This window comes from Macaca nemestrina, chromosome 6 (genome assembly GCF_043159975.1).
Source record: "Macaca nemestrina isolate mMacNem1 chromosome 6, mMacNem.hap1, whole genome shotgun sequence".
Taxonomy (NCBI): Eukaryota; Metazoa; Chordata; class Mammalia; order Primates; family Cercopithecidae; genus Macaca; species Macaca nemestrina.
The window spans coordinates 156,403,259-156,416,177 of record NC_092130.1 but is presented as its reverse complement, the minus strand read 5'-3'; the positions used below and the strand labels follow the sequence as shown (position 1 = coordinate 156,416,177).

The following is a 12,919-nucleotide window of genomic DNA, read 5'->3' as shown; positions in this document are numbered from 1 at the left end:
TTGTACTTTGTACCTTGCAAAAGTATCTCAGGATAGTTTAATTATTAACTAATGCCTATGTAGTTACTCTATGTATGGCATTTCATTAGGACCTAAAGTTTAATGGGCCTTATTTTTTTCTCATAATGATGGCACTGTTGCTACAATAAAAAAACAGGTTACCTTTAGATTGTATCACTGAGCATATGTTAGAAGAAAACTTACATTTATACAGCAGAAGGGAAAATGTGAACAATTAAATTATGTTCCAATCCATGCTGTCTCTTTTATTAGTAACTCTAATTATTGCTTCATCAGCTGGATAGATGGCATCACACTTTTTATACCTCCAACTAGGATGATATATTGCCATTATTATGTATTAACTAAACATTTTAAAATAAAACAACGTGATTATGATGTGCTTTTATTAATGTGGCTTAGAAACATGATTACACATATATTAACTTGCCTTTTATATTTTCTAAAATTTCAGGTTTCATGTCTCAATCAACCAAAACACGTGGTCAAAATTTTCAAGGAGCTCTTTGGCTTTATTTCTTTCTTATGTATACACAGTATAAATCACATTTTTGGAATATTAGAGTGGTATTTCCCAATGGATAATTCATGAGTGAAGAGGATATAATGCAATCCCTACTCCTGAAACACACAGATACTTATTTATATGAATGCTTTGCACCTGTTTCACAGTTATGATGCCTTCCTGTGTGTCCTTCTCAGTCACGATGTCAAACATATCAGTACCATCACCATCAATAATTCGGTATTCTACTTCAGCATTTTTCCCAGTGTCAGCATCAGTTGCTTTGACACTTCCAATGGCTGTGCCAACTGGGGAGGATTCAAGAACTCGAAGATGAATAGTGTCTGTAAAGTATAAAGAAAAGGAGAGAGAGAGAGAGAGAGAGAGAGAGAGAGAGAGAGAGAGAAATTTCTCAATAGAATAGCCAAAAGCAAAATGTATACGAGGCAATATTATAGATCTTAAACTCTAAATCAGATGTTGACAAATGATGAATACATGTAATATGGATAACATTAAGGTTTAGGAACTTTGAGGGCTTTGATCTGTGCATATTATGAATAGTAAGAAACAAGTCCTAACAGTAAGAGAAATTCTGGTTTAAAAATGAATATGTTCATAAAGAGAGACAAGTTCATATCTTTTGCAGGAACATGGATAGAGGTGGAGGCCATTATTCTTAACACACGAATGCAGGAACAGGAAATCAAATACCACATGTTATTACTCATAAGTGGGAGCTAAATGATGAGAACTCACAGACACAAAGAGAGGAACAACAGACACTGGGGCCTACTTGAGGCTGGAGGGTGGGAGGAGGGAGAGGAACAGAAAAACAATAACTACTGGGTAGTAGGCCTATTACCTGGGCTATGAAATATATATCTGTACAACAAACCCCGAAGAAACAAGTTTACCTATGTAACAAACCTGCACATGTGCCCCTGAACCTAAAATAAAAGTTAAAAAATATTAGCATGTTGTCTCTTTATTTATTTATTTATTTATTTATTTATTTATTTATTTTGAGATGGGTGTCTTGCTATGTTGCCCAGGCTGGTCTGAGCTCAAGCTATCCTCCCACTTTAATATCTGGGTAGGTAGCTGGGATTACAGATGCAAGCCACTGCACCAACCAAGCATGTATTTTTTCATTGCATAGGTCTGTTTTGAGTGCAGATATGTATTTATGTGTGTTTACACAATCACAACAAACCACAGGATATACAGTGAATGTTTCTATTTAGTTGTTTTGACTATGCTATATTTAGTTATTTACTACTCATACTTATTTCAACTGCATGGCAGAACATTACAAAATCCAATGAAATCAGCCATTATGGGTTGGAATCCTTTTTCTACTTGTGACAGCAGGAAAAAAGGACAGTCTACGGAAAAAACATAAAGATGCTCTTCGCAGTGTCAGAGTAAAAACACTAAATACTGACAAATTCCCCTTCATTCCAGAGCAAAATAAAAATTTATCTATGCTTTTGGTGTACTTAGATGTACTTCCAGCATGAACAACCTCTACTGCTAATGAGATTTATGTTTCAGCACCTGGTCATAAACTACGTATTTCTGATGGATTCATCGACCTCAAGTATACTTCTGATTATAGCACCTTCTTGCTCATAAACCTTAAGTAATTCTCCTTAATATACATAATAAAGTCCAGACCTCTTAGCTTGTCACTGTCTTGCCTGAATATATCTCTCCTATATCATTTTGAATTTAGTCACTTCCATGAAAGATACGGACCAAACTGGGCTTTTCAAAGTTTTCTAGTCAAAACTTATCCTATATCACTATTTCTTCTTTCTTTCTCTCTTTTTTTCTTTTCTTTCTTTCTTTTTTTTTTTTTTTTTCTTAAATAGAGTCTCACTCTGTCACTCAGGTTGGAGTGCTGGAGTTTTATGACATGATCTTGGCTCACTGCACCCTTGCCTCCCAGGTTCAAGTGATTCTCGTGCCTCAGTCTCCCGAGTAGCTGGGACTATAGGCACCTGGCACCATACCACAGCAGGCTATTTTCTGTATTATTAGTAGAGACGGGGTTTTACCATATTGGTCAGGCTGGTCTCGAACTCCTGACCTCAGGTGATCTGCTCACCTCGACCTCCCAAAGTGCTGGGATTACAGGCATGAGCCACTGTGCCCTGCCCTTATATCACCAATTCTGTATTTCTCACGCTATTTCTCTCACATAAAATTCCTTCCCCTTAGCCTCACGTTATCATAATGCAGTTTACCAAATCTGAGAAAATGATACTGTTCAAAGCTGACTGTTTGTTGGGCTATGCCAAGCCCAGAAGAGAGGTCTCAGAAAAAATGAGCCAGCAGACACCTTGTTCTTAGGATTCTAGTTCCTAGAACTGTGAGAAAATACATTTGTGTGGTTTAAGCTACCCATTCTGTGAGACTTTGTTGTGGCAGCCCTAACAAATGACTATGGGCATATACATACACTACACGTTGGAAGACACTTCCTAAGAAGCATCATTAAAACTCAGTTTCCATCACACTGCAGTTGGTGCCTTAGCCTGTATCCTCCTTCATTTTTCTATCTCTGGTAACACACCACTGAAAGCAATTCTCACCTCATTACTTTGCTACCATCTTATTGGTTCTCTTTGCCTTTGCTGATTCTTCTTGCAACACCTGTCCCCTGGATATTCTGATGGCTCCCCTGTTCTCTTCCTTCAGTTGTCTGCTCTACGGGGACCTCCTCAAGAGCTTTCACTAATAGCTTAACTGAAAATAGACTTATCAAAAATAGTGCTCGCAATCACTTCTCCTATCACCAGTCATCACCAGGCATTCTATTATCTACTTACTTATTCGTACGAAACAAAAGAATGTAACAGTAAACAGGCACTTAGTATTTTTATCTAAGGGTTCATTTGAGTGTAGTAGCCACCATATCATTATTGGTACATTATCTTATACAATAAAATAAATTATTTGTATATTGTATATTGCATAGAAGCTTCCTACCTAGTCTACTAGCTCCTATGCTTGGCCAAATCAAATCAATTCGTACACACTCTTAGTCCACATTGCTGCCCTGTTGCTCCTTAAAAACATTCATGTTATTAAGCTTTACTCAGTTTCAAAACTCTTTGATTATTCCCATTTTACTTAAAAGAAAATATCCACAGGCTGACCCTTCGTAATTTATTTAGATCCTCTGTCCTGTCAGTTTCTCTCAAATTAATACATCCAATTATCTTGGTCTCTTTTAGTTTTGTCCAACAAACTTTTCCTACCTCAACATTTTTTTCTTCCCTATGAAAGATTTTCCACACAACTCTGCCTCATAACCACATACTCTTTTCATATAGTTCACTATGATTCTACCACAGAACATCATAAAATCTAATCTGTTGATTGCAAGAACTTCCTTTAAATACTAAATTTTATACAAGTGGCACCTCAATAAATGAATTTATTACTCCTTAGCAAAGGTGACCTTTCTAAAATACAAAAATGATTTCACTGCCTCAGTGAAAGCACTTATTGTTGATGTTAAGTGTTTAATTTCATTTGGTGTGTAAAGTCTTATAAAATTTGATTTCTGCTAAAATCTTCATTGTTACTAGTATCTATTCTCAAAGCTAGAGCATACAGGAAATGCAGCCACAATATATTTTTTCAATTAATAAGCTTTCAATTAAAAATTTTAAATAGGAGGAATATTTAACAAAACAAATACAAACATATGGATAATGAAATTGAGATATATATACAACTTGAACACACCATTTAGAGAGTACAGATTCTTTTAGAGCCAACATAAAACATTTAATGCAATCTAACCAAATACTAAGTTATTAGGCAAGTTTAAATACATTTTGATAAACCACTATCCACCAAATACTCTGACCATGCCACAATTAAGTTAAAGGTTAACACAGAAAAGATAAACTCAAATCCTTATATTCCTGAATATATTTAAAGAATAAAATTAAAAATAACAGATAATACCAAGATTGTGAATGTTCGAAAATATTACCCACACTTATGTGCTAATAAAATTGAGTACTTAGCCTTAGTGGAAAATTCCTAAAAATACAAAACATACCAAAATCTACAAAAGAGAAAATCAAGTATGATTTAAAATATTCTACCCTTCCAAATCCAAAAAGTTCACTTGAACAGTTTTTAAGGAACATTCATGGAAAAGAAAATTCCAGTCTTATGGAAAGTCTTCTTGAGCAAAGAAAAGTGGGGCTCCTATCGTAACTCATGAGAACAGTATTACCCTGACATAAAACCAGACAGGAGAAGACAAGTGAAGTGGGCATATAGTGTGGTCAAGATTCAGGCTGTATCACACTGTATCACATGGAAATGTATAATATTTAGTAAGTTCCTTTAAAATTTTTTTAGTTTACGATCACTTATGTCAAGTTTAGCCTATTACAGACACTATTCTAATCATTTTACTACTAACTAAATTCCTGACTTCGTTCAACTCTCATCTTTGCCATTAAAGTCATTCTTCTTTTCTGGAGATCTCACTTTGCATTTGATTGTCATGTCTCCTCCGTCTTCTCCAATCTGTGAGAATTCTTTAATCTTTGTCTTTCATGACTAATATGGTTTAGCTGTGTACCCGCTCAAATCTCATCTTGAATTGTAGCTCCTGCAATTCCCACGTGTCATGGGAGGGAGGTGGTGGGAGGTCATTGGATCATGGGGGCGGGTCTTTCCAGTGCTATTCTCGTGAGATTGAATAAGTCTCATGAGATCTGATGGTTTCATAAAAGGGAGTTCCCCTGAACAATCTCTTTTGCCTGCAGTCATGTAAGATGTCCCTTGCTCTTCCGCCATGACTGTGAGGCCTTCCCAGCCATGTGTAACTGTGAGTCAATTAAACCTCTTTCCTTTATAAATTACCCTGTCTCGGGTATGTCTTTATTAGCAGCATGAAAACAGACTAATACAATGACCCTGACACTTTTAAAGAATACTTGTCAAGTTACTGTGCAGAATCTCTTTCAATGAGGGCCTATCTGATATGTTCTTGTCATTAGATTAAAGTTATGCATTTTTGTAAGACTATCACAGAAGCAGTCTGTTCTTAGTGTATTATATCATAGCAGGGAGTATTCAATATCAATATGTCTTAGGAATGATGATCTTAAGTCAACTAAGGTGTTTCTGCCAGTTTTCTCCTTTGTTAAGTTACTGTTTTTTTTTTTTCCTCATAGTTAATATATATCTTGGTGAAGATATTTTGAGTGTATGCAAATATCCCATTCCTCCTAAAAAAATATGCCCACTAAATGTAGCATCAATCAGTGATCTTGCTGGCAACAATTAATACTGCAGTTTACTAACAATGATTTTCAATTTTTTTCATTCAGTTCCACATTTATTATTTGAAATTCTTCTGTAAGGAAAAGCTACCCCTTCTCTCTCATTTATTTTTACTTATGCTTTTATTTATTTACATCAGTATAGATTCAAAAACATTTATTTTATTTTATTTATTAGAATCTAATAATATGATTATTTATTGTTTTCTGCAAATTCTTCCAGATTCAGTTATTGGATGATTTTTTTAGGTTGGCTCTTTCAACATGTCTCCATCATTCTTTCAGCATGCTTCCTTAATTTCTGGTATCACAAAATGTTCCAAGTTCATCTTATATTTTTTGTGCCTAAGTCCTCAAATCAAACAAGTTTCCATATATACATATATATGTAAGTCTGGTTGCTTCTGCTTGAGAAAGAACCATAATTGTTTAATATAGTGCAGTATTAAGAATAAAAAAAATAACTCTTTCTTCATAATGTGTAAATATGTCAACATATGTACATGAAAGTAGTTATTTGTATTTGAAATAAATCTGTGTATTGAATATAAAAAACTAAATAACAGCCAGTTATTGTTTACATGTTAATTGACCTTCATTTTAGAAATCAACGTACTTGCATCCTTGAAAAGTAATTTTGAAATCTATGATATATAATATTAGTATTTAAGACTTTTCAGCAAAAGAAAAATATTCTCCACAAGAATAAAATGAAAGTGTTTAAATAGCAACACTATAATATTAGAACTGATTATGTATGCTTTTTGCAAATGTGTATTTGTAAAGTAGTCACACATTTTTGTTTAATCATTATTGCTGAAAAAAGCCTATAATTTCATTTCTTGGCATGAAACACAACTCTAGTGCCCAAACACTGGTCAGCAATACCACTGTTTTCACATTGATATAAACTAGATTTTCGTAGAGATTTGCTGTCTTCTAAGTCTGAGGAATTGAAGAGAAAGTGGGAATAGGATTTCTTCTTGAGACAAAAATTAAGTGAGATATCAAAGATTAATGGGATCACAGAAACATACAAAGAAACCAGTCAACTTGCCTCCACCGGCCAACATTTAGAAAATTTGATAATCAATAAGATAATAATTTAGATGATTAAAATACATTAAGTCATATTTGGTTTTTGACAATGCAAGCTAAATAATTCAGTTCAATATCTTAGTGACAAACAATTAATATTTGTGGATTATATGTAAAGATAAAGATAGTTGTATGAAGGTGGCAAAAAAACAGAAGCCCAAATTGAAGGAAAATGAGAACCTAGAGAAGTAAGCAAAAGACTAAAAGCTTTTATGGCCTGGGGATATTTGCCCTTTTCACAACATTTATCTTTATTTTTATGGCCTCTTGAAGCAAGGAGGAGATAGACCAAAGTCTAGGTTATCTACAAGGTTATTTACTGTAGCTGCCGATAGACTCCACAACAAACTAAACTTAACGAGCTTTGCGCTAGGTTTAAGGGGGATCCAGATGTAAGCCACCCTTGACAACATTTTAGATTTCACAGTATTGGCTCAGATAACCCTGGTAATATCTATTTCTACAGACACAGATAGCGTTAACTGCTAGGGGAGAGGGTGACACTGTGGTATCCACGATGGAATGGAATGAAGGATCATAAAGCAGTCTAAAATTACCTGAGGGAGATTCTGTGTACAGACAAGAAAACCTCTAAGCTTGTCCTAACTGACAGGACCCTTCCTGGCTTCTTCTCCACATACGTTTTTCTCTCAAGTGTCTTTTGCAAAAGTGAGGGACATTAATATCTCTGAAACGTTTATTATATAGCTCAGTGAGAGTACAGTTGTAAACATTTAGCTCATAAAGCCAAAAAGGAATGAAAATGATGATATTAGTTACCCTAAAATATAGAACAACACATCAGATGCATATTGGAGAGAGAGATATATACACACACACAGATATACACACATGTATACACATATTCATATATATACACACACATAAATATATATATATACATGCATATACATAAATATATGAGTGTATATATACATAAGTGGAAATATAATGGACAGTTTTACCAGGCTAATAGATCTTTAATATTTTAATTTATTCACCTTCTTTAGCAAAAATAAACTTTTGCAATTTTCCACTGAGGGCAAATTCAGCCCTGTCGCAATGTTGCAGTTTTTCCTGCCTTAAAGATCACAAGATCTCCCCTTTCAATGAATATCATGTTTTGTTTTGTTTTTCCCTGTTCTCCTCATGTCTCAACATAATGCTTGAACTGAGAAATATTAGGTCATATCTGTATATTAATAAAGTTATTTTATTGCCAAAGGCGGCTTTGACCTATATGGGAGAAGGATTACACTGAGGTGGTAATTTCTAAGTTTATCTTGCCAGGGACTAATTTTGCTTTTTCACATGTGCACTTTTTTTTTTTTTTTTTTTTTTGAGACAGAGTCTTGCTTGGTCACCCAGGCTGGACTGCAGTGGTGCAACCTTGGCTCTCTGTAACATCCACTTCCCGGGTTCAAGTGATTCTCATGTGTCAGCCTCCTAAGTAGCTGGGATTATAGTCGTGCACCACCATGCCTGGCTAATTTTTGTATTTTTAGTATAGATAGGTTTTCTCCATGTTACCCAGGCTGGTCTCAAACTCCTAGCCTCAGGTGCTCCACCTGCCTCAGCTTCCCAAAATGCTGGTATTGCAGGCATGAGCTACCGTGCCCAGCTCACATGCAAAATTTAAGTTAAAAATTCTCAGTCTGCATCTTTTTGGTTTTCCCCAGCAATCCTAAATTTATAAAATAATTTTTAGCAAAAGTTTAGTTTATAAAACAACATAGATCAATATTTTAATGATCTTCAGTTAGAAAGGAATTTCTAAAACAACAAAACAAAATTTAAAAAGGTCGATAAATCAGTCTATACTTAAACTAAAACCTTCTATAAAATGAAGGCAATGTAGAGAAAGTGAAACATTTTACAAATAAAGAGCAGACAGTTTCAGTACACATATTTACAAATATAGTATGTTTAAGGATCCATAAGAAAAGGTAGAATAAACTAGTAGAGAAATTAGTCAAGGATGTTGATAGAAAACAATTGACAGAGGAGGAAACATGAAAGATCAATAAACAGAGACAACTATCCTAAAATTAAACCAGGTAAGTGCAAATTAAAGCCAACTTTACACTTATGAAATTAATAAAAGTTAAGTCTGACAATCCCAAGTGTTAAAAGTATGTGGTAGAATAAAAACTATTATGTAGAATTGGTGGATTTTATATTTGACACAATGACTTTTTCGGAAATGTAGTTTCCTACAGCTGCTGTAACAAAGTAACAAAAACTAGGTGGCCAATAACTATAGAAACATACTGTCTGGCAGTTCTGGAAGATACAAGTCTGATAAGGACATACTCTTAGAGAATCTTACCTTGCTGCTTCTGCTACTGGAGTTCACTAGAAATTCTTGGTGCCCCTCAGCTTGTAGCTGTATCACTACCATTGTATAGCCATCTTCTCCCTGTGTATTCACTTGCCCTTCCCTGTCTCTGTGTCTTAATTGCCGCTTTTCGTAAATATACCATTCATATTGGATTAGGGCTTTAACTCTAGTAACCTCATTTTAAACTGATTTCCTCTATTCCCAAATAAGCTCAAATTCTGCGGTACTGGAGGTCAGTAATTCAACACATATGTAGACATAGGACATATAGAATTATTGTTTGTAAAATGAAAAAAAAAAAAAAGGAAGTAAACCAAAGTGTCAAACAGCATGAGAACAGATGAATAAATAATTGTATAATCACATATCTCAACATAATACAAAAGTGAAAAATGCGAGCTATACTTATATGGAAAAATATGGGTGAATCTTAGGTACACATTATTGAGTGAAAAAACCAAGTTTCAGAAAATGAAGTGTAGTGTGATACTAGCTTTATAAACCTAAAACAAGAAGAACTCATTATATTTTCTAGGAATACATACATACTACTATGAATATATACACACAGTTATATACATATATGCCTCCCCAACCCTGTCCCTTTCTACATCTATCAGATAGTCTCAATGATCAGATAGTATCACATGGTAACTAACTCTGGACTATCTAAAAGGAGAGGATGATGTATGTCCATGTGAAGTATTCTTAAAATCTTTGTAATGTAATTTTTCAGGGGTGCTACTTATATTCTTTTGTATTTATTAAATACTACTAGAAAATTTAAAACAAAGAAACAAACACATATACAACACAAATAACTTTTTTTTTTTTTTTTGAGATGGAATCTTGCTCTGTCACCCTGGCTTGAGTGCAGTGGCCACGATCTCAGCTCACTGCAACCACTGCCTCCCATGTTCAAGCGATTCTCCCATCTCAGTCTCCCAAATAGCTGGGATTACAGGCGTGTGCCACCATGCCTGGCTAATTTTTCTTTTTTTTTGTATTTTTAATAGAAATGGGGTTTCACTGTATTGGCTAGGCTGGTCTCGAACTCCTTACCTCAGGCGATCCACCAGCCTCAGCCTCAAGAATCGCTTGAACCCAGGAGGCAGGCATTGCAGTGAGCAGAGATTGTGCCACTGCAGTCCAGACTGGGCAACAGAGCAAGACTCTGCCTCAAAAACAAACAAACAAAAACTGATATGTAATTGTGAGCGTTAAAAAAAAAAAAAAAGATTAAAATGTCAGTGACCTTTCAACAGCAACCCCGGTCCCACAAATTATTGAACAATATTATCAACATTTTATGATAATGTGATTTTGAACCTTGAATGCTCACTTTAGCCACCATATTAATTAAGTGTGATAACTCAGTGAAGATGGTTTTAGATTCAGCATAGTCCCTTTGGACCTTTTTAAGGAACCTAGTAAAGAATGCATTCTAGGAACATAAGGGACTAAAAATCAAGTTTTAGGAATGCATGAGATCCAGAAAGCTTGACTGCAAAGCAAGAAAGCAGAAAATAAAATAAAATAAAATAAAATAGTCCCCCCCATGCTGGAACCAGAATACTAAGGGCTCTAAGATTGCATCTTCGGGTCTGCCAAGTTGAAGCAAATGCTATAGAGCTGCTCACTAACAAATTTTCAGCAGCTGCACACACAACACATCAAAAACACAAGCCTGTGATATCTCAGAAAATATCGCCTTGCTAAAGAAGATCTATAATATTCATCAGTTGGAAATAATTACTTAGGAAATAAAATGCCTTTTTTTCTCGTTGACCTTTGGGAGCAATGGTATGCTCTGTTACAAATTTTAGCACATGAGACCTAAATTTTACAGTTAACAGCACAGCATTTTTGAAAATTACACTAAAAAATCAGTTTGTGTCTTAAACAATAAAAAAAATGTGATACATTTAGTGCTGTTGTGAGATTGTTCTTGGGACAGAAAGCCAAAGAGGGAGGTTGACAACGGTGAATATTAAAACAAAATAGAGGCACGCAGAAAGGAAACCTTTCATAGCATGGCATTTAAATATGCAAAGATAACTAATACAAAAAACGGGGGTGTGGGGGGGCGGGAAGGGAGGATGGGGAGTGAAATTATATTTGGGGAGAATAGAATGATGTGTAACTGATGTCCATTTTCATCAATCATAAAAGCAAGTCAATGAGTAATGTATAAAAATATCTCAACAAATAACAAGAGGATATTAGTTAGAAAATTGTAGCTTAATCCTAGGTGAACTAAAAAGAGTAATAAAGTTGTTATCTGTGAGAATTAGAGTTATAGATGAGAATAGAATGGATGGCTTATTTTATTTATGTATATATGCACACATATAGGCATACAAATATGCATTTAATACTCTAGTAAAAATTGTTTTTTTAAAAATTTCAAAAATTTCCTAATGATAGAAGAAATAATCAGTTTATAATAAAAAGTTACCATATCAATGTTCTCTTCTGGAAAAAAAACATTCCTTTGTTACATTAATTTTACTTTCACATGGAATTCATTGTGAATATTATCTCTGGAAATTTGTTCTCAAACATTTTATTTTTAGTTTGATCTCTTTGAGATTGTTTGATTTGTATTCTTAGGCACATGCTTAGAATCTGAAAATATGTCTGCTTTAAACTTGCCATTACAGTTCTGGTCAAATATCCAAAATTATTTATTACTGTATTTTATTTTTTGATTGGTACAGAGACAATATTTGTTACAAGGTGTATTTCATGTTTATGAGAGTTAGTGTTTTTCATGTTAATTCTATCTACTTTCAAGACTTAAACAGGAAAGTGAAGCATTTAATGCTTCACATTAAAATGAATCTAAATTTTTTAAAATTTTACTGATGATACAATATAACTATATTGATGATCGATCCGTTCTTTTCCACAGTAATTTCTCTGAAGAATATAGATGGGGTGTGTGTGTGCATGCATGCACAGACGTACATTAATTTTTTTCTAGAGCACACATGCACATAAACATATTTATTTTTCCCTAAAACAAAAATTGATTATATGGCAACATCAGTAATTAATTCATTCAACAAAGTTATATTCAGTTTCCTACATACATATGTTTATCGTGTTTTCTCTGGAATTATGTTTATGCTCAGAAATCATTTTTAGGACAAGATTTATTGGGTCTATTTCAAAATTGAAAAGTGAATTTCTTTATTTTAAATGTATGAGAGTAATTCATTCACACTTTCTAATTTATTTCTAAGATGAGTCTGTTGAATACAAGTATCCTACTTTGTCAAGCAAACTGAAATTACTAATTGAGAACCAGCATGCTCTGCCTCCAAGGGTGTTTGCCATTTCGGGCAAGCAGTAGGCAGTTAACTAGAAAGCAGGCGTAGATGGTTTATGCATACACTGGCAAAGGCAAATGAGTGCTTAAGTTTCATTTCTCCTTAAAGACACCTATTTGCATGCTCCTTATTTTTTATCTTACAGTGATGAAGCTTTAATTATGTGGTACGCTTTCCTATCAATTCTAATTTATAGTTGTTTTAAATTCATTTCCAGGTGTCAGATTGAATCATCTGCTTCCCTTTTAATGTTTAGGCAGATAAATATTTCTTCCTGGTGAGTACATTCTTAGTG

The 12,919-nt window shown here is 34.2% G+C and overlaps 1 protein-coding gene across 2 annotated transcripts in view; it reads right to left on the bottom strand.

Moving 5' to 3' along the window:
* LOC105472980 (cadherin-10) overlaps positions 1-12,919 on the bottom strand; it is a 164,762-nt gene that overhangs the window by 23,668 nt on the left and 128,175 nt on the right. For both annotated transcript variants that reach the window (XM_011726559.2, XM_011726560.3), the window contains one exon: positions 683-870. In XM_011726559.2, coding sequence (XP_011724861.1) covers positions 683-870 — 188 coding nt within the window. The remainder of the gene's footprint in view (positions 1-682; positions 871-12,919) is intronic.